At 38.8% G+C, this 26277-nt stretch overlaps 1 protein-coding gene across 8 annotated transcripts in view; it reads left to right on the forward strand.

The window, feature by feature from the left end:
• CNOT2 (CCR4-NOT transcription complex subunit 2) overlaps positions 1–22842 on the forward strand; it is a 60689-nt gene extending 37847 nt beyond the window's left edge. For 6 of the 8 annotated variants that reach the window (XM_083574562.1, XM_083574561.1, XM_083574563.1 and 3 more), the window contains 14 exons: positions 737–859; positions 3732–3798; positions 7453–7600; positions 8076–8258; positions 11071–11150; positions 12298–12423; positions 13400–13524; positions 14636–14756; positions 14883–15039; positions 17241–17302; positions 17398–17447; positions 17990–18090; positions 18721–18865; positions 21701–22842. In XM_083574562.1, coding sequence (XP_083430688.1) covers positions 749–859; positions 3732–3798; positions 7453–7600; positions 8076–8258; positions 11071–11150; positions 12298–12423; positions 13400–13524; positions 14636–14756; positions 14883–15039; positions 17241–17302; positions 17398–17447; positions 17990–18090; positions 18721–18865; positions 21701–21787 — 1563 coding nt within the window. In that variant the 5' untranslated portion in view covers positions 737–748 and the 3' untranslated portion in view covers positions 21788–22842. The remainder of the gene's footprint in view (positions 1–736; positions 860–3731; positions 3799–7452; positions 7601–8075; positions 8259–11070; positions 11151–12297; positions 12424–13399; positions 13525–14635; positions 14757–14882; positions 15040–17240; positions 17303–17397; positions 17448–17989; positions 18091–18720; positions 18866–21700) is intronic. The other 2 variants (XM_083574568.1, XM_083574567.1) reach the window with 1 other exon arrangement.
• The last annotated feature ends 3435 nt before the right edge of the window (positions 22843–26277 follow it).

Below are 26277 nucleotides of genomic sequence, written 5' to 3' on the forward strand. Positions count from 1 at the left end.
AGTTGCCTACTTCATGGTGTTATTGTGAGGACATACAAGTAGTAAATTAATTTGTGCATTTTTAGGAACACAAGGCAATTGATTATTTAATAGTAGTGTGTACAAATGAGTGGTGTAGACTGCAGTCCTATATCCACTTGGGAGTAACTCCCATTGAACTTCTGAGTAGGCATGTATAGATCAAACCATTAACCATCAATAGCTAGGGAACTGGTTTGCTGTTCTGCACTGTAGAATTTTGGTTTGAGAGAAGCTATACATTGTGCTGGGTTTAACACGTTTTGTTTTGTGGAGCTGGAGGTGCTACATAAGAATGAGTATGATTAGGTTCAGATGTGTAACACTAAACTATGGCTTCTATGCTTCTGCTCCCTTCTTTGTCACAGCCACAAGAAGATTGGAAACTTTCGTTTCTGTTTTCAGCTAACTGGTGATCATTTTAGCCAAAACCAGAACTGTGGTTAACTTTAACTGTGGTTTAGGGAAACAAATCCTGGTTTAAGTTCGGTTCATTCCCCAAATGAGAGATTCAAATATAATGAGTAAGTTTGGTTTTCAACAAACAAATAGAAGCAAATGCTTCCTCTTGCCTGTGGTAGAGGAGTATTACAGTAAACCATAGTTTAGCAAATTGTTAGAACTGGAGTATGTGTGTTTTTAAGCATCATTAAATTCAGGAATTGCTTTACTTTTGTTACAGAGATTAATGCCATATTCATATTAATGCCATATGTAGGTGACAAACAGCATGTTTGGTGCTTCAAGAAAGAAGTTTGTAGAGGGAGTCGACAGTGACTACCACGATGAAAACATGTACTACGGCCAGCCTTCGATGTTCCCACATCGATCAGAAAAAGATGTAAGTTTTTATGAACACTAACTTATTTTTTCCATTTTTAAAACTGGTTAAAAATACATGATTTTGTAATCAGGGATACCAGAGTTAATTGGCTTGAATTACCATACATGCTGCACAGAATGTGCATAAGTGTTCACACTTGCGATAGATTGGAAAGCTCAAGGCCTCAAGTGTAGATCTAACCATTAACTGGAAAAATTGGCATTTGTGGCTAGCATTTAACATATTTAGTGCTATAATCAGATTTCCAGGCACCACCTTATTTATTTGTGTAAGCATTTTTGCTCCAACTTTCCAATATGTATGTATTTACTCAAGGGAGCTTTTGCAGATTAAAATTCACAATAAAATAGTAATATGAAAGAAAACACAACAAAAGCAGGCACAGTAGGCAAAATCTCTTGAATAAACAACTGGAAAATATTTGATATCATATTTAGGTGCACACATGGTACTTGAGTGTTTGTAAGCTCCACGTTTGTGCCACATCTGTGGCAATGTATGCCCTTCAGCTAACTAGGAACTATAACATGTGTAGGTTGTTCTTGTGCCAGACCTGAGTGCCTTGTGAAGCTATCACACAGGACATGAAGGAAATAATCTTCTCCAGTTATTCAGAATATGAAGTTTATTGCTGTGCTGCCTGTAAATATGGAGGCCCCATTTTGCCTCCAGTCATTCCTGAAAGCTTTTATAATGCACCTATTCATAGTCCAGTGGCTCTTTTGCACTAAATGCAAACTAGGGATCACTCCAAACATTCCAGTGTTCAGTTTTTCAGAGAGTTAGAAATGCTATTTATGCTCATGGAGCTTTTCATTGGCATATGGCTGTGTGGTTGATCATCCTTGATAAGAAGTCCACCCAATCTCTCTCTCCCCCCCCCCCGGTTCTTTGTCTTATTCCCCATGCTTCAAACATTCTTGAGGCATTTCTTATACATCAGTGGCCTGAGAGAGGGAAAATAAAATCACTTTTCCAATTTCCAAAAAGCTTTTCTGTTTAGTTACTTCGTGGTGACCTGCCTACTGGTGACAAAGTTCTCAGGGGGCTAGTTTTCAGTGTGGTGGCAAGCCTATTGTTGGGCAGTACCACTTCAGACTACAGGTGGAAGAAAGTTCATATGACTAAATACCCCTCTGTTTTGAAAAAATAAATAAATCTGGAAATCTAAACTAGAACACCCTGTCATACAGTTATCTATGTAGAGAGATGCTTTATGTACAGGAGCAACTGATGCTGTAAACTTCCACCTGCAGTCTGAGCGAAACAGCTCAGACTGAGAACTAGGTCAATGATACTTAGTGAGTTAGATAATCTCTGTTAGGTTTAATGTGCTGATAACAAGTCAGAATGCAGAAAATGTGCACATTACTGCACATATGTCATAGAACCATTTTTTTCTGTGAGTTTTGAATAATAATTTTGGATGTTAGAAATTTATGGTGAATTGAGAGTATTAATAAATCATGGATGGCCTTGCATTCTGAGTGTCACATTGAGAAATTTCCTCCCTTTCATGTCAAATTGTTTTGTTAAATGTGATTATTTTGAATTAGAGCCTGAATAGTTTATTAGTATTTTTTTTTCTTTTGGTACTATTGCTCATCTATTTGCATCTGTGTTTTTGGAGCTTTCCAACCTCCCCCTTCCTCCTGCAACTCCCCGTGGTGCCTTGAGAGCTTCTCAGTCTTTCTCAACCTCAATCTTTTAGAGCATATTTCGTAGGAGAGGGGCACTTGGGAGCTTCTGTGCATAAGCACAAGTGCTGCCTTTGTAACTTCAGATACTTCCTGTATGTTCCATTATCTGTTCTGTTAGTGGTGGTCCCTAGCTTAGAGTACCTTCCTAATCTCAGTTTACTAAAACTGGGTCCTTGTACGCAGCTCCGTATAGCAAAATGTAACTAACAATAGTCCTATTTAGGCAAAAGCTTGGGGGTATAAAGTGGGGAGGGCATCTGCACACAGGGCTCCACTCCCAGTGACTGCTGGTTCTACTTTCAAACTTCTGGTATTAAATGCAAGATCCAAAGAAGGGCGATTCTAAGCTGAACATGCTTAGAAGTCTCTTCTTAGCCAAGAACCCTGTGTTATTACTTTTGCACATCTTCATATGAGCACGCTTAGAACTCCACTTCAGACCTATGCACCCAACACACAAAGGAAGTTCGAAGGGTGCCAGAGTTCACTGGGAGGTTGGGAGCAGGGCCTTCTCTGCACACTGCCTTCAGTAAAGGTAAAGGGACCTCTGACCATTAGGTCCAGTCGTGACCGACTCTGGGGTTGTGGTGCTCATCTCGCTTTATTGGCTGAGGGAGCCGGCGTACAGCTTCCGGGTCATGTGGCCAGCATGACTAAGCCGCTTCTGGCAAACCAGAGCAGCGCATGGAAACACCGTTTACCTTCCCGCCGGAGCGGTACCTATTTATCTACTTGCACTCTGACGTGCTTTCAAACTGCTAGGTTGGCAGGAGCAGGGACAGAGCAATGGGAGCTCACCCCATTGCGAGGATTCGAACCACAACCTTAATAATAATAATAATAATAAATTTTATTTATATCCCGCCCTCCCCAGCCGAAGCTGGGCTCAGGGCAGCTAACAACAATAAAACAGTACAACAGCAAGCCCTGGGCTCTGATCAGCAAGTCCTAGGCTCTGTGGTTTAACCCACAGTGCCACCCGCGTCCCTCACGCCTTTAGCTCCCTATTTTAAACCTGCACATGCTTGCCCCAAACACATGAATTGCAGTTAAAACTTGCCTGCAGTAGATGATTTCACAACTGCCTTCATTAATTTTCTTAAAGAGTTTAATATTGTAGAAATACTTTATTATTCTATCCTTGACCAACTCTTTATTTACCATTTTAGATGCTGGCATCACCTTCAACATCAGGTCAGCTGTCTCAGTTTGGGGCAAGTTTATACGGGCATCAAAGTAAGTATTCTATTCTAAGTTATATGTGAATGTACAGGCTTGTATAAGTTGTTTTGCCAACATGCTGGCTTAATGTTGCTGTTTCTTTGCCTACCACTGTGATTTCAGTATATCTTTAGAATCTTGTTTTTTTAAACCAACCCCTGAAAGGTCAACGGAGTGCAACATACATTTCTAGTGGCCTACCTTCTGTCTAATAGGGAGGTTTTCCTAGGTTACAAGAGGCTGAATATCCTCTATGGGGCAGTGGATTTTTTCTCTCATAGGCCTAGTTCACACACCACATTAAATCATAGTTAAAATAAACTATGGTTTAATGTGAACAAGCATGGTCCTGGTGCATGCTGCTGAAATTGCATCTTTTCTGCTCTTGTTGCTGCTGTCTTGCCGGGAAATAGGGCATGTAGCTTGTATTGTCTGAATCTGGCCTCGTGGTTTATTTCTCTGTGAACAAACCATGATCAGAAACCAGCTTGGCTTACCACTTGTGGTTTGTTGGGAGGAAACAGAATCATGTGGTTTGTTTCAGAAACATACAGGACCATAGTACAACTTGCTTCCTGGCAGTGTGGCAAGAGTGAGAGAAGAAGGAAGTGCTTGCAATTTCAGCACTGTACAACAAGCACATTGCTCGATCACATTAAACAATAGTCTGTTTTAACTATGGTTTGATGTGAAGTGCAAATCAGGTTACATAGCTGTTAAATACAGCTGATTTTTCATGACTTTTGGGGTGGGCAGCCTCCCCTTGACTCTAAATTGAAAAACAGCTGGGCTGAATTTATTAGTTTAGCGGATATCTGGAAATAATTCAGTAGGTCAGGATTATTTCCAAGTCTGGATAAACTGCCAACAGGAATTAAAAGTGAAAGTAGACAAAAGCAACTCCTTTGCCTTACAAGACTGTCTAGGAATTTATCTTCATTTCAGCAGGCAAATGTAGAAATCTCTTAACTGCCCACAAGAAATTCTCCCCGTGGTGCAACAATGTGCTAATACTTCCCCACTTCATAGTAGCCAGTTATGATATAATAAAGACAGAATTGCTCTCAGGATTACTAACATCTAATTCCTCACAACTAAGGTGTTTTAGGATTCCACATTTTTTTTAAAAAAAAATACCAATCATGTTGATAGCCTGATGTGTTATTTCTTTTCATACCCATATTCATGAGCAGGAAGGCATGGTGGTATTTGTGGCACAAATTTTCCCTGTGAAGAGCAAGCAGGAGTAGCAAACAGTAGGAAGCCTGGCTAGACAATTCAGGTGGTAATGTTGTGCAGTGCAGAACAAAGGCTAATCACAGCCCTAGCCCAAACTGTTGGAGGCCTGAGGAGCCAGACTCACATGGATGAATGGGTCTCTGCTGTCAGGGATATTGGCAATGCTCATTCAGGGAAATGGCTAGGTGCAAACCTTTTAAGATCTTTGCTAGAGCTCCCCGTGGCAAAACAAAAGACACATACGCACCGCCTTTTAATTGACTTTAATATTGTACCAATTAATCAGCATTTTCAACATTAATATAAATAGTGCAGAATTTTGAAAGTAATGACTTAAACATTATTTCTTGGGCATAATGAATGTTCCAGGGTGTGGTTTTCACTATGATTTTCCACTTATTTTTTCACTAATAATATAGAAGGTATTGCAATGTAAATATAGTCTACTCTTTAAGAAGCCTATTTCTTTGTTGACTGAAAATGGAAAGTGAAAAGTTGTACCAAGGGCATGCCTTCTCCTTTTCCAAGTGCTTTTTAATATTATGCAGATCTATCTCTGAAACCGTGATTTACAGCAATAGTCCAAAATGAAATCAAACCCACCAGCAGACCCTAAAAAGAGCCACAGCATGTTGAGATAAACAGTACTTACCATATTCAAAATTCCAAGTTATGCAGACGCGTAGGAATCAGTTAAATATATTTTATGACGATGAAGATTAAAACAACCTATAAGCCACTCCAAAATAAATACATACCAACTGATGCATGTAAAAGAACTGTTGATTGCTCTTAGGCAAACCAATATTAACAGCTTCTTTCACAACACATAGAGTGTTGTAAAACTGATGACAGTACATCTTTTTTCCATTCTGATCTTCCATTCTTTTTAAATTTGAGTAGTCCCACATGAAGAAATGTTTCTATATTTTCAAACAAATGTGTCACATGCAATGGATCAATGACAAATCAGTAGGTTTGCCACTTGAATATTTAATACATTACCTTTAACAAGGGCAAATGAGTTTAAAGTTGGGGGCTTGTATATCAACAAAGTTGGGTAAAACAAAAGCCCATATTTACCCCTGCTTAACATATAGGTATATAGTCTTTTTTGTTATACCTTTAGGTGGCTTGGTTTTTGGAATATAGAAACTTCTCTGCAGAAGTTTGTGGTACTTCAGATGGTCTGGATGCCAAATAAAACTTCATAACATACTCATTGTGTCCATATTCACAGATGTGTTGCAAAAGAGGAGAATGAACCTTGACTGCAGTTTGTAGTTAGCAAGGAGAGACCTTATACATAACCTTGGGTTCGAATGACACAATAAGCCAAACCTTGATTTAACTTGGCATGGTTTTTTAAAAGGATGGAAGAGAGAATGAAAACAACAGGGAGGAGCAAAGACGCTTTGAGCTCCTCTCCAGAAGCCTGCACAGTTCTGTGGTTCTAGAACTATAATGTGAAAACCAGGCCATTTTCTAGTGAACTGGTGAAGGATTTCAATCATAGGCACTCAGTGACTATGTTTTGATGCCTAGTTTCCTTTGGCATTCATTCTTCTTGCATAGCTGTGAAGTGGCCAGGTCTCTTTTTGATTAACTGCCACTTGTCACCTGAACCCAGCAAATTCTGGTTAATCTTGCTTTGTTTCAAACAGACTGTGGGTAACTTCAAACCGTAGTTTATGAAGCTGAGTCCCCGCTCCCAATAAACCATAGTTAAGATTAACTGCTTTTTAGGATTCAGATGAAATGCTAATCTGCTTAATCTAAATGGGAAGCAACAGCTTCTGATTTCATGGCACTGCAGTGGGAGAGGAAACATACAAGTCTGGAGAGAGACTAGGTTTGTTCCTGTCATAATTAACACAGCCTGAACAAAGCCAATGGAGCTTACAATCAATGTAAGTGACATTGCAGTCCACCAATAAATACTGGAAATGAAGACTTCTGGTATACCCTTTTTTAAAATCTGGATGTTTTAAAGTAAATGGAACAGTTTCTGTTAGTGAAATTTGTTTGGAGCCAATATTTGCTTAGGAGGCTTATGGTGCCCTTCAAATTAAAAATAAGTTCTAAAAACATAGCTGCTGCTTGAAAATCTCACTTAAAAAAATGTTTTGTCAATCAAACACATTAACATTTCAGGGAAAACTTTATATTAATATATATGTAAGTAATTTATCTCCAAAAGGTAGTTCCCTTTACCCAATTAAAAAAACAACAACAAAAGTTTGGAAACTGCACCCACTGAATTTAGAACTGATTTCATAAAAAGATAGCCTATTGTGTGCATTTTTGTTTTTTAAAAAAACTACCTAGCACATTTGGCTGTCAAATCAGAATGAATACCCATTTTCGCGAAAACCATACTTGTCTTCCTTAATTCTCTGCATTGCCACTCCTCTGACTTTTTTCCAATAGGTGCACTAGGCCTTCCAATGAGGGGAATGAGCAACAATACCCCTCAGTTAAATCGCAGCTTATCGCAAGGCACTCAGTTACCGAGCCACGTAACGCCAACAACAGGGGTACCAACAATGTCACTTCACACGCCTCCATCTCCAAGCAGGTATTTATTGACAGCACTTATTTCTGCAGGGGTTCCTAAAATATGTAGCATATGTTTTTACTTTACATTATTTTGCAGTGCACATACATTAAAAAGAACAATGTTTTAATTTTCTAGATTACGGCTTGTGTTTTGAGGGTACTGGAAGAAAGCTTGTAATGCAATATTGATCCCAGCCTTTGGAAAATAATATTCACATTCTGCTGTGCAGCTTGTTAAAATAAGACACTATATATATATGAAATGTCCTAAACGTGCTCACCCTTTTAAAAAAATCTGAAACTAACCGAGCTAGGGAAAAACTTTGGGAGCCACTGCCAGTCAAGGTAGACAATACAGGCAGCTCTTTATATGCGTATGTTTCTAATAGCCAGTTTGTTTAGAAGCAATTCTGAAAAGAATGGTTTGCTTTGACTGCTTCAGAATAACGATATTCTGCTGAACATCATTGTATCTGTTGGATCTTCTTTTCCAGGGGTATATTGCCTATGAATCCTAGGAATATGATGAACCACTCCCAGGTCGGTCAGGGCATTGGAATTCCCAGCAGGACAAACAGCATGAGTAGTTCGGGATTAGGCAGCCCTAATCGAAGCTCACCCAGCATAATCTGTATGCCAAAGCAACAACCCTCTCGACAACCTTTTACTGTGAACAGGTAAGGCAGATTCAGTATTAGGAACCAGTTTGCTGCTATCAGCTAAGCAAATGATCTGAATTTTCAAAGCTGGGTTATGAGTTAAATTAGGTCAATTTTTGTGGGAAAGTGAATGGGTATTATTATTATTAATAATAATAATAATAATAATAATAATAATAATACCCCGCCCATCTGGCTGGGTTTCTTTTGAAATGCTTTCACCAGTTTTTGCCCTACAAACTAAAATCAAAACTTTTTTTATCAAATTTATCAAAACATAATTATTTAGGATTGTATTGAATGCTACACCAGTGGCGTTCCATTGGCACAGCAGGACTTTCCCCCACCCCACCCAAAATCTGCTCCAGTGTGTTGCCAACTCCCCCCCCCCAGCTGAGGTTGAGGGTGCATGAGGGACAAGAGAGGATGAGGAAGAGCCATTGTGAGCATGGGTGTCTTACTGTTCAAGTGGAACAGCAGCCAAAGCTGAATTGCGATGCATTAGGATTAGTTAGCTCGTATTGCCAAGCCTTGTGTTAAATGTGTCAACTCTCCCAGCTCAAGGAGCAATATGAATACGTGAACTTCATGTATTCATAATGGAGCTTCTCTTCTTCTGACATAAACCCATGTCCCACAAGCTGCCCTTCCTTCCATCCAGAACAGCGCCTCTGAAACAGATCAAGCCCTTACACAAATATAACTGGCTTCTCTGGATAAGATAGTGCAGACATAGGCAAACTCGGCCCTCCAGATGTTTTGGGACTACAACTCCCACCATCCCTATCTAACAGGACCAGTGGTCAGGGATGATGGGAGCTGTAGTCCCAGAACATCTGGAGGGCCGAGTTTGCCTGTGCCTGAGATAGTGCTTATCATCTACTCTTCCTGATCCAAGCTTTTTTAAAAGGACTAGAAAAAGAAAGCAAACTTTAAACAGAACACCTTTTAGTCACCCATGTTAACCTGCTGAGATTCAGTCTTGGATGCTTGTAGACCAAAAATAACATTTAGTACACTGGTATCATGTATTTATAATTCCAGACAGAATAACTCGAAAGTGGTAATAGGAAGTAAAATAATGTTATATATTTAGTATTTAAGTTGCAGTATAGGTAATGTAGATCTTCATATAAGGAAATAAATACAATTGCTAATAAGCAAGTTCCCATATCTAAGGGAGGTCATATCACTACTTTATCAAATTTAGCCAAGGTTTCTTTTAAAACCTCTTAAATTATTAACTGGCTTCAGTTCTCAACAATTTTTGTACAGTGAAGACTTCTGTGTTTGTGCAGTTGTTTCATAGAGAAATCTTTTCACTCGCTGGGTCTGTTGGTCAATGTAATATCCATTTTCTGAACATTTTTAGCCTGGAAGAGGTGCAGTATTGGTATTACTGTACTTTAAGAATACGAGTGTTAGACATAAATTTTACCAAGGCATAGGGCAATAGCTAACAGAACTGTATATGCTCCTGCAGCGTGTTTATTTTAAATAAGAAATGTTAAAACATAAACCTGTTCAGCCATCATTCCAGTTTTCTGACAGTGAACAATACCAATTATTCCAAACAGTGCATTTTTGAAAATGGAAGGCAGGTGTGTCAGTTAGAATGCGACTAATAATTCATTAGCAGTTCCATTCTTTTCACTTGAAGAATCTTGAATCTGACCATCAGATACCCATTTTCAAATAACATACTAAAACAAGCTTATTGTTGCATTAATAAATTACGGACAACACGTTAATAGCCTTCATCTTATACTCATGGCTGTTCTTTCTCTGCACTCACCCCCAAAGTCAGGTGGACCGACTGCTTGAAGTATAAATGAAGAAGTGGCTAAATAGAAAAAACACACCAAACAGCTGGTGAAAGGGAGAAACAGGAAGAGAGACTGAGTATTAAAATAGTTTTATACTTTTATGAGTATGTTTCAAATCTGAAACAACTAAGAGCCCTTTTTTTCTTTCTCTTTTTACCATATACTGATTGTTTTCAGTATTATACGTGATCTCTACTTCCTGGGGAGGTTTTGAATTTCCTCTGTTGTTTTGAGAGCTTGCTCGGATGCTTACTTCTGCATTTCCTCAGAGCTGCACTTTACACCTTGTCCTAACATTTTCCATGAAAGGATTTGTTCGAGACAAAGCAACCTTGGAATGCACACCCTGCTTAAACAAATGTAGGATATGCATAAAGATGCTTCATTGAACCCGCTAAAATGCTCCTTTTTTGACCTCTTTTGGTGCAAGTTTCCACTTTAAGTTTTTATTAAGTTAAATATTCATGGAAAAGTTGAAACAATCTCATTCTAACATTTTGACCAGCGTTGAATACAATGGTGTGCCATTATATTCTATTGGCGGGTTTAGGTTTTTTGTTCCTCTTCACATGGATTGCCTTTATCAGCATTCCATGGGATCCTAGCTGTACTGAGGATTGCTTTTAAGAGCTCAAAGGGCTGTCAACTTAAAATCCCTGATCCTTTTAAAAAAAACCTGTAAGGATCTATTTAGGTTTCCAGCAGGAGCCAGTTAGCTCTTTACCTATTTTAGCCAATGTAGTCATCCAGATCTGAAAGACGACCAAAGCATTTTTGAGATTGAAGCAGTATAATAAAGATTTTTGTTTTAAATTTTGAGCTTTCTTTTTAAACTTAACATTATATTGTGTTCAAATTAATGTTTGTTTTGCAGAGCTGTGTGTGTTGGGGAGTCATATGAGAACAGTTAGTTAGGTGTTAGTTATGTATCATTTACTCTCATCCCCCACAGATGATTTTAAATCTGTTCCCTTACTCTACTTTTATTTGTTTGTTTTTTATAGTATGTCTGGATTTGGAATGAACAGGAATCAGGCGTTTGGAATGAATAATTCTTTATCAAGTAACATTTTTAATGGAACAGGTAAGCCCACTTAAAATTGCACACTTGGGAGACTTTGCTGGAAGCACATTTTGTATACAATTTTAGGGTTCCCCCCAAAATTACAACATTTGTGTAGACATTCATGATGTTTTTCAATAAATGTTCAGAGTTCTTGAATTATAAATGACTTAAGTTCTGAGTCATATAAATTAGAAGGCAAACTAAATTATTTTATTTACAAAGACACTTAAATAATGTGTGTTAAATGTCTTGCTTGTAATCATAGCCCAGCTCCACCAAATTTCTGCTCTGGGTTTGCAACCTTCTTCCAACTGAGTCCTGGGGATCTCAGGGGAAGCAGATACCACAATGCTGGAATGACGGCCTTCTCCCCATTCCCAGCCACTGGACTTTCTCACTACAGTGGGAATGTCATAAATTGTGTTGGTAGTATTTGACACACAACTATCCATTGGTTTTCCTGGGACTCAGCTGCTTATGCTGCTGGCTAGACATCAGGCATAATTCCCCTCTTTAAACCCTCTATCATGTAGGATGTTTTGAACTGCTGTTGGATCATTAACTGGGTAATTTAACACTAGACAACTACTAGTTAAATTAAAATTATATAGTGATGCCAGAGCTGCATCATCTGTAGTCCCAGTGGTAAACCACTGTTATATTGAACCTGTTCCAGTATGTTGTTGGTAATGTTGTTTTTTTCATCTTTTTTTGCCAGCTAGCTATAGCCACAACATGGTTTTAGGACTGTTAATTTTGCTTTTAATTGTTTTCTGTGTCCATTCAAGAATTAGCATTTTATTTTTACTAGCTTGCGTTAAGCTCCTGGTCATATTTACAGTGCGAGACCCTCCTCTAACTTGATCTCTCCATTTTGGGATATTTCTTTCCTTTTGTTGTAGGGGCAAGAAAATGATATAAATATCACCCTGGTGCTTGAGAGTTAGTAATTACCGTATTTTTCGCCCTATAGGACGCACTTTCCCCCCTCCAAAAATGAGGGGAAAATAATTTTTGTACCCTTTATTTCCCCCCCAAAAAACTAGGTGCGTCCTATGGGCCGGTGCGTCCTATGGGGCGAAAAATACGGTATTCACTCTGCAGTGTCGTTTTTATGGGAGACAATTTTTGAGAAGAATTTTAAGTTGCCTGCATTTACTTTTAGATGGCAGTGAAAATGTGACGGGACTGGACCTTTCAGATTTTCCGGCACTAGCAGACAGAAACAGAAGGGAAGGAAGTGGGAATCCAACTCCACTAATAAACCCTCTAGCTGGAAGGGCACCCTATGGTGAGTGTGTGTCACTTAAAACTGGTACTTTGGCAGCCTAGTTTGCTTTTATCACAAGGCACAATGGATATTTGAAAACAGGTTTGTTGAACTTGATACTTGACACTGTTCTATAGTTAATGTCATTTCTTGGGCAAAAGGAAATTGCAAGATTCCAATAGAAACATAATTAAAACATATTTAGGCTGCAATCCTATACCAACTCACCCAGAAGCCCAAAAGAGGCAAAGTTCCTAAAATCAAGAGAGAACTTTGATTTCGTAATCTGAGAATAATTAAGGGAAGCAAGAGAATTGCCAGATCATCTGTGCTATAAATTTTCCTCCCCATTCTACTTCCAACTGCTACTTCGTATTTTTTTATCTATATGTGAGTCAAACAGTTATTTCTGATGTACTTTCCATTGTTGTAGCAAAGAATTAATCTCTTTAGCCCAGTTTCACATTCCCATCTTGAATAGCTTGGCCTATTTTTGTGTGTGTGAAATAAGGGTTGAAGGATTGTGTCTAGAGGGTATCTGCAGATCTACCAGTCTAAGTGCTTGCAGTTTTTCTCCTGCACTTAGTCACCATAAACCATTGCAAGGACGTGTTGTGTTACCAATTATCTTAGTATGTTAGATGAGGAAGAGTGCCCAAGCAATTTAGAACTGCTTTCTTTAATAATACTGTGTTAAATGCTGTTTGTTTTATTTTTTAAAGCACCCTGTTGCCCCCCTCCCATACCTTGACATTGTTAATTGTAAGAATGTTAACTTAAAAATGACAAGCAAATCTTTTATGAAGAATTGGTTCAGTAGACCTACATTTATAATAGTTTCTGCAAACTGCTGCATTGAAAGAACATATTTTTCCCTGTTTTTTAATTTCTTCTTTCATTATCTGTTGAGGTAGAAAATTTTGCTGATGGAAGTGAGAAAAATCAATAGCAGCACAGAAATATAATATCTAATTTGGTACACTTATCTTCAACACAGTTGGAATGGTAACAAAACCAGCAAGTGAGCAAACCCAGGACTTCTCAATACACAATGAAGATTTCCCAGCTTTACCAGGCTCTAACTACAAAGATCCAACATCGAGTAATGATGACAGTAAATCCGTAAGTGTCTCCTGGTTTTAAAGAAAGAAACAATTATTTTGAACCAATTGATCTAGGAAGAATTATCCTCATCCAGAACAGGTTGAACATCAACCTCTTTGGCAGAACTTCTGTATTGTTAGTGTTGAGCATCAGTTTATGGACCCTCAAAGTCTACTAATGTACTGTGGTACTAATTTTGCATTCCACTACTTCCCTAAATTTTATGTAAAGGAGAAATAGAGTTGGGTGGTGTGAGCACATTGATGATGCCCTATTCAAATTTCCCAGTTCATGGCATTGAACAGCTTTATACAGATCAGCAGTGGGGAGCCTGCAAGCCAGATTAGGACCAGCACAGCTCTTAATTTGGCCTGCAAAGCCAGCCATTTCCCCCAACCATTTCCACCTGCCCTACACCTTAAATCTTTTATTATGCTGGGCAGGCAAAGATTCAGCCTTCAAGTACACTCCTGACTGTTCCATGGCAAGCAAAGCTTGCAGTCGGTTCTAATCAGTGGTAACTAGAAAACCTTTTCCATGATAGGTTGCACCGTGGCATTCCCAGCCATGCGACTTTGCAGCCTGCCATGAGTTCAAAGAATCGGGTGCGCACTTAGAACACCAGGTGATTGACATGTTGGCATCCTCACCCAGCTAGCAAAATGGCCAGCAGGGATTGAGGAGCTCCTGCTCGTGTTCTCCGCCCCGATATAGATGCTATAAAACATGGGGAACGAAAAGGAGACCTGCAAATACTTCATAGCAAAAAATGACATATGGTGAAATCAGCTGGACAAATACTTAAAAAAGGAAAAGAATTTGCAGCTTTAATTTAAGGCCCTATTCCAAAGGGTTGGGATGTGGACGCCTTGAATATGCACACAGCCAATCTTCTGAGCCCATGGTTTTAAGGCTGTTGTCCTCCCTTACAGTGCTGCACTCAAAGCTCGTGGGAGGTTCAGGATCAACCTCTAACACAAGGAAACAGTTGTCATTGGGAAGAAAAAATGGTACACAAGCACGTATCTCTGTACACCTCTAAAGGGATTCTGTGGCTTACAGTTTATGTATACTTGTCCTTCTATGTCTTTTCTCATGCTAAATTTCTTGCTACATTTTCTCTGAATAGAATCTGAATACATCAGGCAAGACATCTTCTAGTGCAGATGGACCTAAATTTCCTGGAGATAAAAGTTCAACAACGCAAAACAATAACCAGCAGAAAAAAGGGATCCAGGTGTTACCTGATGGTATGCTCAATCTCTTTCTCTTTCTCTCCTCCTGCCCCTGTTTTCCATTAAATTTTCTCACAAAAGCTTTTAAATGTTTTTTGGTTCTGGACATTTTGGGATTAATCTCATGGTGTGTTTGCCTAGGTCGGGTTACCAACATTCCTCAAGGGATGGTAACAGACCAGTTTGGAATGATTGGTTTGTTAACATTCATCAGGGCAGCAGAGACAGACCCCGGCATGGTACATCTTGCATTAGGAAGTGACTTGACAACTCTAGGTCTCAATCTCAACTCTCCTGAGTAAGTTGTTCTCTGTTTCCATACCATTTGTTGTTCAAACTAATGATTTCAGCTAGCCACCTTGAAAAATCAAAACTTTAAATATATTTTGCTAACTGAAAATGTAATATTGGAAAGCAAAAAAATACAGTTTGTTTCAAGATGTTGAGTTCAACTCCGCAAGCTTCCAATAAATCAAGATCCTCTTTTCATTTCCTTCTGTTTTCAAGAGTGTGAATTGGAAAAATGCTTCATATCAAATCAATTAAAACAAAACAAGATACTGATTTGCATTTGTGAATAGTGTATGTTCTTGTGCACATTTTTTTGTTTAAAACACTTACATAACACTTATTTGAGAATATCCAAAAGGAAAAAGCATACAATTAATAATAATAATTATTTATGCCATAAAATTTATCTACTGCTTGATTGAAAAAAACCATTGATAATAATAATAAAACAATAAAGCACCATAATATAATTTCTAATATCTGCAGTAACCAACCAACTGCACCAACCAATATTAATAAGAGAATATAATAGGTCATATTCGGTGTACAGCCACAATCATTACCATTTATAATACACACACACCCTAGAAAGACTTTGTTTTCACTGACTATGTAATTCCTGCTTTTCTTGAGTTATTTGTTGTCTGAGCGGCAGATAATGTGCTGGACTACTTGCATTAGCATAGTTTGCTGCCCTTATTGCTAGGTGAGGAATAGCCATTGATTTTATTTATCAAGCTTTCCATAGAAAAGTGTGCAACTGAGGATGTACACGTGATATTAGTAGAGTAGGCTCATGAGAATGGCTGAAAGTGCTTATTAAATGTATGTTTTATTTTTTTGGAGGGTGGCTGTCCCAGGGAGCATGATAGACACCTCCCCTGCCCCTGGCACTACATTTTTAGGAGCATTTTTCCCCTTTGCAGAGACTTGAGGAGCTCTCTTAACTGACAATCAGCTGCTGGTCAGTTGCATGGAGTCTCTGCAAAGTCCCTGCACCAATCAGCTGAAGGCGCTGAAAGCACGTTTTCAAAGGAGGTTGCTGTTAGCCAGCTAATCAGTGGCTACAGCACCCTCTTCTGAAAACGTTGTCACTGATGGGTGGGGAATACATCACGGCGTCATATGATTGACTGGGGTAGGGGTGGGAGAACAGAAAGATCTGGTCCCCCGACACAATCTCGTCCCATGCCCCTCTTTATTGGGCCTATGCCGCTACTTTGATCAGGACTCTGGTTTTGTGTTGTGTGTTGGGCTTTTGCAAAAATAAAAATGTTTGGTAATAGCATGTGAGGGCTCTGCTGCTTCCAGTTCCTTTGCTGCGTGTGAGTGTATGCGAAGAACAAGTTCCCTAGTGCACTATTTCTCCACACATCCCATGTTCAGAGCAGAAAGGTAATTGAGTAAGCTTGAAGGTAGTTAAATTGTAATGGTTTTAAGGCTGTACGTGGTGAATTTTAGAACCTATTGACAGTTTCAGCTGGAAAATTTCCTTCATCTACATTCCCTCCATTCCACCAGAAAACAGGGTATGCTGTGACCTCAAAAGAAAGATCATAGCTCTGCTGGTATCTGAATGGTTGTTTCCCACTCTGTGGAGTACAGTGGTGCCTCGCAAGACGAAATTAATCCGTTCCGCGAGTCTCTTCGTCTTGCGGTTTTTCCGTCTTGCGAAGCACGGCTATTAGCGGCTATTAGCGGCTTTAAGAAAACAAGGAAACAAAGGAACAAAGGAAACAAACTCGCAAGAACTCGCAAGACGTTTTGTCTTGTGAAGCAAGCCCATAGGGAAAATCGTCTAGCGAAGCGACGCAAAAACCAAAAAACCCTTTCGTCTTGCGCGTTTTGCGTTTTGCGAGGCATTCGTCTTGCGGGGCACCACTGTATGAGAAACCTGAGGAATGGTGTAGTTCCTTCAGCAAGAGAAGAGAAGCAGTGGTATGCTCCTTCTCAGGCCTGAGATGAAGTATTGGTATGGGAAGTACCCAAGAAGATCAAGCAGCCCACATGTTTTGCAATTTCATACATTACCGTTGCGCAGTGGAGCCAAGCCATACCAAATCAGGGTTTCAATGGCTACTGTGTTGTCTATATAATGTATGAATTTTAGCCTGTGTGTGTGCATAAAGTAGTTTTGTGAAAAGTAACACAAATGTTGGGAGAAAGGTGGATCTTGATACCAATTCAGTCACTTTTTTTTCTGTGCAGAAATCTTTATCCCAAATTTGCATCACCTTGGGCTTCTTCACCTTGTCGACCTCAAGATATAGGTAGGGTGGATGTTCGTGTGTGTGTGGTTAAAATTCCTAAGTGAGAGTCAGTGTCATGGGATCAGAATTAAATCGCTTTTCATTCCTTTATCTAGACTTCCATGTTCCATCTGAATATTTAACGAACATTCACATTAGGGATAAGGTGAGCAATACCGTCTTGTCCCTTTATATAAACAAAAGTTTGCCTGTTGAAATGCTTAATGCAAGTTTCTTTGAGTTGTCTATAATTTCAGCAAAAAACTTGATTTCTAGACAGATTAAATTCTTTACTTCTCCCAGGATAATACAGTTCAGGAAAACTATTTTAACAGATACTTGTTACGTAAACAAACTAGTAGTAAGGACTATGAATATGTGAAGGACAAGAAAATTATAAGACCAGATATTTTCTACAACATTAGCTCTGCAACTGCTAAATAGGTAAATTGAAATAGACGCTAGAGGGGGAAATGGATTGTTTTATTATACATGCTAGAAAAAGTGTTGGCAACATGCTTGGAGATAGGTTCACAATCTAGTTACACTCTTCCTGCTTCGTTGAAGCCAGCTGGAATTCTACCAGAGTAATTTGTCTCATAATAGCACCCTTACCTATAGGTCAATAAAAGTTTGATTGGATTTAGTGCCTTTATGCAAACTCCTTTCTTTAAAAAGTGTTCATCTTTTTTTTTTTTTCTTTTACAGTTGGCTGCAATAAAGCTTGGCCGCTATGGGGAAGATCTACTGTTTTATCTCTATTACATGAATGGAGGAGATGTATTACAGCTATTAGCAGCAGTAGAGCTGTATGTTCAGATTTCAGTGAATTTTGTATTAGGATACAAAGGAGACAATTATTCTGGTTATTTAAAATTTTTTAAATTGCTGTTTCAAATGCAAGTTATTTTATATGCCACATGTTAGGGAATTCCATGCTAGCAAGAATGACACTTGAAAGGAAACAGGTTTCTGCGTATATATTTCCTGCACTTGTGCTTGCATAGTGGAGAACCTAATCTCTAATCTCTGCCAGATGATAGACACCCATCGCTCATTAGAAGGAGAATACTGGGAGTTCTTAGTGTGGGGGGGGGATGTGTGTGTGCACCGCTTTATCCTCTAGATTGAAGCCATTAATTAAAACCGTAATCTAAGCTCTCATAAATTGTCTTGCAATTTAGTTATATTGTATTGCCTACTTTATGCTGGGCAAAAATATTTTATTAATACTTCCTAATATTACCATTGCATATAGGACAATAAGTTCAGTTTTTTGCTTGAGGTACTAACTTTGATAGCGGCTAGATTATTGTAGCATGTTAAAGATGTTGAGCAGCCATGTTGGCGTAGATATATTTTGAGTTTTAAAGAAGATTAAATCAGTGGAAATTAGCCAAGCTAACAGAATCTCTTCCTTCCTGATTGGATAATAATAGATTCAACCGAGATTGGAGATACCACAAAGAAGAAAGAGTATGGATTACCAGGGCACCAGGCATGGAGCCAACAATGAAAACCAATACATATGAAAGGGGAACATACTACTTCTTTGACTGTCTTAACTGGAGAAAAGTAGCTAAGGTATTTTTCTTCTTCAGAGAAATATTTAAAAGTTGCACATAAAATGTTTACTTTGTGCACATTCTCAGTAGTATTTGTAAAAAATGGGGGGGGTATTCAAGGCTGTGCACATTTATGGTGGGTTGTTCTACACCAAAAATTCTGATTATGTGAAAGGAGACTCTGTTGGGGCAAAGGCAGTTGCATACCAGCATTCATTACCTTGGTTCCCTCTCAGTTCGCTGACTGTTGCCCATCTTCGGAATGCCTCAGATAATGGCCCTATTTTTTTTTTTTACACAAATGCTTATCAGAAGATGAACCCAGAAGTATATCAAGATCCCCTAGTTAAGTCGGAACTGTGTTCCTTCTTTTCAACTTGCTTCAGCCTTTGATTGTCCCCTCGTTGCGTAAGTGATTGAAACGTATTAAGATTATTGTCATGGGGATAATTACGTAAGGATGACATCCATCAACCAGCTTCGTAGAAAGCCTGTGGGGTTTTGATTTCACATTCTAGAAATGGCTCTTAAAACAATAGTTCGTTCACCTTAGGAGGAGGTCTGATTTGTACCTTTCTGTGAATCTTGGTTGAAATGTAAATGGAGTGGTAAAATGCAGTTTATTTTGTCACAAATCTATATATCGGCAGTGGGGAACCACTACTTAGGCTCAAGCAGGGTATCTTCTGCAGCATCCAGAATCTGTTGCTAAGAGGTAACCAGGGACACTCTGGGCACTGTGACTCATATCCTACTTCCCTTTTTCTCTATACCCGGCTTGAAGCTAAGCTTGGGGTGCAAAGGAGCATTTTTCTTTCTCAACTGCAGCTATTCAAATTGGGCTGCAAAGGGAAAAAATTCTTAGGAGGTGCATCTTAAAATCAAGCCATACCTGCGAAAGGAGGAAGGAAATCGCATGTGGATTACATTACATGTAGTATTTGTTGACTGAGTACAGGATCAGTAATAGATATTTTGTATAAATGAGGACATTTCTCTCCAGACAGCTCACAATCTAAAGGCAGGAGAAGAAACAACTTAAATCTTGGAATAATTGCTTACACACAAGATGGGAGAGAGAGGCATGTCCTAGCCAACATAGCAGGAAGCTTGAATGGCTAGGAGTTGGTCTTGCTCTCTGTGGACATGAGAAGGAGTTTGAGTGTGACTTTGTATCTTTGAAAAATGTTGTTTTTGTAATTTTGAACTGAACTGAATGTTATCTATCTTGAATGTGTGCTGCGATACAAATTGTAGGTAAATAAACCATTGTTTAAAAGAAATGGATGAGAAAATACTGTATAGCTATTTCAGATCACCAGAAAACATTAGACTTTTTCTTGTTAGCCTTCATCACAGAAAGACGAATGGTGTGTTTGGATGCCGTCTTGTCTTTAAAATCTTAAACTTGATGGGTATTCCTAAACATGCTGGCAAGCACAAACCATTACCATTAGTACACATAACATGCAGATCTGTCCCTGATATTGAGATGGACAGGAAAGCTCTTTCATTCAGAGAACTCTGATCCAAAGAACTGTCAGAGCTTAAAAATCTACACTGAGTACACACTTCAATATGTGTGTTTTACCTATAAAGCTCTGAACGTGTTGAGGCATAACTAAAGGCCTTCCTGCTCTCATATTTCCCCCCGCCCCCCTTGTAAGATCATCTGCAGAAGTCTTGCTCTTTGTACCCATCCTTTCATAGGTAAGTTAAGCGGCCATGAGGAACAGAGCCTTTTATTTGGCAACCCTCTGACTATGAATAGTACTCCCTTGCTTTATTCCTCATGGGCCTGTGTTATTTATGTTTTAAGCATCCAGATCTTTCTGTACGTGGATTTCTCCCCCATCTCTCAGCTGCAGTCCATCACAGCCCCCAGAAAGATGCTCCTGAGGGTCAGTGCATTGCATCACGGGAGAAATGGGAAATTCCTGCATGTGAGCAAAAGTGCCTTCTGCTCACACATGGGACAATTTGGAGCCAATCCATTTGGAGCCAGTTTGGAGCTCCCACACACGCCACTGCGGTTGAGCTGCAAGGCGATAACATTTTTCTTTCGTTATTTATAATCTGCCCTGAGATCACTGAAGTGGAAAGGGGCAGAATATATAGAGAAATGAATAAATAGATGTCTGCCTATCACCTGGAGGTAGTTCTTACCAGCTACAGGTGAGCAGGTGACTGACTGGCTTTACATTCCAGATATATCCTTTAGTAGGATTTAAAACTACAGCACATCATTTTCACTTCACAAGTTGCTGCTTCTTCATCGTCAAGAATGCCTTCCTCTGCCTCCTTATAAAAGAGCTTGCAGGGGAAATGTAATTTATAGTCCAGCGCCTCCCAAAATTTAGAATATGTTACGCATTCTGCACATCTGCAGAATGTGGCACAGAATAAAAAAAGTAAAATGGGGGGAATAGTAGATGGACAGTTTTGGGAAAACACTTTAAAGTTTGTATGTAGTGTTTTACCATGATCCTCCAGAGCAGATTTTGGGGTTGCAGGGAGACAGGAAGCCCTAAGTCTTTTCTGCAGGAGTGGAAGTTCATTGGCATTATGTTGGATTCTGCCATAAGTTTTAAAGTAGCTACTGGAGAGTTTTTGTAAAGCCAATTTCAAAAGTGAAGGCTGTTGCTGCTGCTGCAGAATATTTATTTCCCCCTCACCATCATAATATAAAAGGAGACAAGGCCAAGAGAAGATTAGCTTCTTTGGTCAAGAGAAAATCTAGCAGATTTTATTTCCCCCTGAAGCAGCATTTTTCTTTGGGTTACACATGACCTTATAGAATTTAGTGGGCCATCTGCTGATAATGAAGTGATCGTCTTTTTTATTTGGTTTCTAGGAGTTTCATCTGGAATATGACAAGCTAGAAGAAAGGCCTCATCTGCCATCCACCTTCAACTACAACCCTGCTCAGCAAGCCTTCTAAAGACTTCCCTTGTCTTGGGGTATGGCTGTCTCAGCACAATACTCAACATAACTGCAAAACTGATGTGGCTCAGGCATCCTGGTTTTAATTCCTTATGAGGATCTGGCAATTGGCTCATGCAAAAGGGTCACCATTTGAAGTCCTGCCTTACTAATTATGTGCTGCCCAACAACTAAATTTATAATTTGTTTTTCTTTAGTTTGAGCAGGGTCGGATTAAATTTTTTTTTTACTTTTTTTTTTGCCAGCAGACAAGCTTGGGTCTGTAAAGACAAGCAAGTACACTGACAAAAGTTTACCACTTAGTTTCCAAATTGTAAAAAAAGGAAAAAAAGAAACAAGAAATAGACAATAAAATTTGCATTGTTCATTGTAGCACTCTTGGTAATAAAAAAAAATGTTTGTGCATTTTTATGTGAAGATCCTTCTCGTATTTCATTTGGAAAGATGAGCAAGGTCTGCTTCCTTCATTTTACTTCCCCTTCAGTTTTTGAAAAGGCAGTTTTCGCCAACTTAATGCAAGAATATCTGACTGTTTAGAAGAAAGATATTGCCACAACCTTTGGTTCATTTCCAGGGTTGTGTGTTACTGAGCTTCATCTTTCCAGAATGAGCAAAACACTGTCCAGTCTTTGTTACGATTTTGTAATAAATGTGTACATTTTTTTTAAATTTTTGGACATCACATGAATAAAGGTATGTATGTACGAATGTGTATATATTATATATATGACATCTATTTTGGAAAATGTTTGCCCTGCTGTACCTCATTTTTAGGAGGTGTGCATGGATGCAATATATGAAAACGGGACATTCTGGAACTGCTGGTCAGGGGACGTCTTTGTCGCCCTGTGCACTAAAGGGCCAGATTTCAGCAGCCAAGGACATCCATACCCAAGTGAATGTGATGGGACTTAACGAAGTGAACTGAGACAATTCACTCTGGCTGTTTGAACAGCAGCGTTTCATAGGAAGAGAAAAAAAAAGATCAATCTTGTATTTTCTGACCACATAAAGGCTTCTTCTCTTTGTAATAAAGTAGAAAAGCTCTCCTCACTGCAGTGTTGACTTTGATTTGAGATTGTGATATCACTTCTTCAACGATGAGAAAAATATGGAAAAAAAAGTTGAAGTATTAAAACATACTAAGCTATAAAGTGTTTGTGGCACTTAAAAGGAAGAGTCTTTTCGCTGCTGGAGCTTCATTGAATAAGAGTCGCATACGTTTCCACTGTAGGTCTGAATTCGTGATCAAACCTTGTTAATGTCAGAACAGGCTGACGTAATAATAGAACAATGTATTTTTAGCAATGGGGTAAGATGGGCAATCATGGAAGATGGTCCAAAAATTCACATTGAAATAACTTTCTTTTTGTCATGAGTATGTTGTTTAAACTTTTTGAGCAGAGAAGGTACATTTCGTTTAATGGCTATTTTTTCCCCTGGAGGTTCAAATCTAAATAAACCAACATGAAAAGCATTTAATTTGTGAAAGGCACTGTAACTATTCTCTAGGCGAAGGGGAAAAGGGGATAGTGTATATCCTTTTTTTTAAACACATAATTCAGTCAACTGTGAATTATATTGCAATCGGATATTATAAGTTGTTACAACTTATCTGAAGTTACCAAAGTGGGAAAAGACAGCAAAATAATGTCGAGAGAAATGTTTAGTTTAAAACTTTTTTCTATATAGCGCAAAATAAATTTGTTAGCTCTTTTCTCAAGCGACTTTGGGAAATCAGCTGCTAGTAACATTGCTATGTTTTCTGTATCAGGTGTACAGCAAATATAAATTCTACATTTTTATATGTATTTTGGGTTAATGACAGACATAAAAATATAAAATGACAACTTATCATCTTCTTCTTATTTAAAACAAAGTGCTTCCTCAGCCAGTTAATGCTGGTAACTTACACCGTGACAAATACTGCTTAGTTGCTTGGTTTTGTTTCTCAGTTATTCAATACATTTGTGTTATTTACAAAGACCTTTAAAAGGGATGGGATTGGAAATATTCTCCACATTCTATTAATTTGTGAAACATAGAGCATTACCACAGAAGCCTCCACAACACACACACACACACAAATGTAACGTCAGCACTGGCACATTTTGTGGTGTCAAAATGATCTCTCTCATTTTATGCTGGACCCCATGCGTTCAAATGTTCCTGTTGCATTATAGTTTGGGATGATTGCTAGGCATGAACTACTCTCCTGCAATGTGCCCTAATAAATAATGTTGCTGTTTCAAAGGGCCTGTTTTAAAATACTTCTAAGTATAACTTTAGATGCACTTTCTTGTGGCCTAATTCACAGTATTGTACATGATCGAAACTTGGAAATGAATAAAGCAAGAACAGGATGTTGATGCTGGATGCTAATATAATAAAGCATTACATGCTGCCAAGAACAGAATTCTACTTTAGACTATCATTGTTACGGAGCTGAGAATAGGTAGTAGTGGTTTATAAAACCATTGTGCCCTTCACATTCACACATTTGATCTATTTAACATTGAATTTAATATTATGAACAAAATGCTTGTGCACAAGAAAAATAGAAGACTGCCACAGGATTAAATATCTGCCTCTTAATTTCTTTTGAAAGAGAGCTGTAATTTAATGCTATTTTAATGATCCTTTATGCCAAATTGAGGAACAACTAGGTAAAAGTCAAGTATTCCCTTTTAGATAAACCTAAATGGACACATTGCTGTGTTTTGAAATATAGCTCTCATGTCATCGTTCTGGTTACAGAAGGGTGAAACTGGGCATTATCTACTTGCTCCAGAACAGTCCCAGTAATAATAGCAGGACTTGAACTGAAGTCAGCGAGTTGCTGAACTCCTGTCTACATCAAGTTCACATTGACAGATGAACGACAGCAATTCCATATTGATTTGTGCAGTCCTAGAAATACTACCGTTGGCCAATTTTGATGGTGAAATTTCGCTTGCACTACAATTCACAAGGTAAGTTGAAAAACAACATATCTTTCTCAACGGTGGGAAAGTTTTAATTGTTTCCAAATTAGTCCTATATGCACTTACTTTCCTTTCTATATTTAAACCTCATTTATTGGCAGGGTACAGATTTTTTAGATTTTAGAATGCTGCCTTTTACTTAATGTCCATCATATCCCTATCCTGCAGAATACATAAATGGGCACTACCAAATTGTGTTTCATTTTTTAAAAAAAGAAAAGATGCTGACACCACAATAGAGGGAGCAGAGCTAATTAGGTTAAAGAAGGGACTGGGTACATTTATTTATAGTAAATAAGGAACTTGGAACAACTTGCAAATAGTTCCCAGGCAGTTTCTAATCAAGTGTTAGACCTGCTTAGTTTCAGCCGTACGACTTTTATGATGTGTGCTCATCACCCAAAGAATGGTCTGAAGTGGCCATGAGCAAATTTAGGTTGAATTCACAAATACTCTATTAACAGTTTAAAAATTGCAGAATGTAGTTTTGCAAGGTATTTAAGTCAGGGGTGACTAACCCGAGGGCTATATGGTCCACCAGGAGGTTTTAAGTGGCCTATGGGGAACCTTCCAACAATTCAGTAGCTTTAAAAAATACTTTTCCGATTTACCCCCTTCTTCTGTTTTACACAGCTGTTTAGTTCCATTGGGTTTGCTCATGTGCCCTTTGTTATATTGGGGTGACTTCCATTTCTGGGGGGCTTATTTTAAAGTCTGTTGTATCATCTCTGTCTGAGGATGCTTCAGTTTCTGGATGTGCTATCAATAGCCCCACTCATAGAATTGTAGAGTTGGAAGGGGCCGCAGGGGTCATCTAGTCCCACCCCCTGCAAAGCAGGATCCTGCCCACAGCCATCTCTGGGTAGGCTTGGACCACCAACCTTCTGGTTAACAGCCAGATCCACTAGCCCATTTTTTTTCTATACCATCGGCAGCTGAAGACTTGACGATCTGCCCTGCCTGCTGCCCAATTCACCACAGCTGGAAAAAACCGAATAGGCGGTAAGTAGCACCTCTTCAGTATATTGGTGAGCAAATGAAAATGAAGTTGGAGGAGGGAAGAAGGAGCAGAAATGGAATTCATGAAGGCACAAAACCAAATCTGGAAGGAATAAGTTAATAACAAGATTGATTTGCAGGAAGTAAGCAGAATGAATGAAAACAAGGGAATGAAACAGGGCAAAAAGGAAGAAATGAATAACAACATTTTACCCTTTTTTGGGGGGGGGGAGTTCTGCCTCAGCCATGTCTAGTTTTCTATGTGGCCTCTTAAGGGTTGATAATGGGTCAAAGTACTGCATAGAACATTGGGTAGCTTGGGAGGGGCACCTGATTTTCTTTGTGAGTGATTGCTTGTCCTGGTGTTTGACACCACAGCAAGAGCACAAACGGTTCTGCTTAAGTCCCATCAAAAACAAGGGCACTTGTTAGCTTTTACTGATGTCCTTGATTTTGATGGGATAATAATGACTGACTGCCTCTCTCTGGACAAGTTCTGTGCAGT

The sequence above is a fragment of the Podarcis filfolensis genome (assembly GCF_964270895.1).
Source record: "Podarcis filfolensis genome assembly, chromosome: 10".
Classification (NCBI taxonomy): Eukaryota; Metazoa; Chordata; class Lepidosauria; order Squamata; family Lacertidae; genus Podarcis; species Podarcis filfolensis.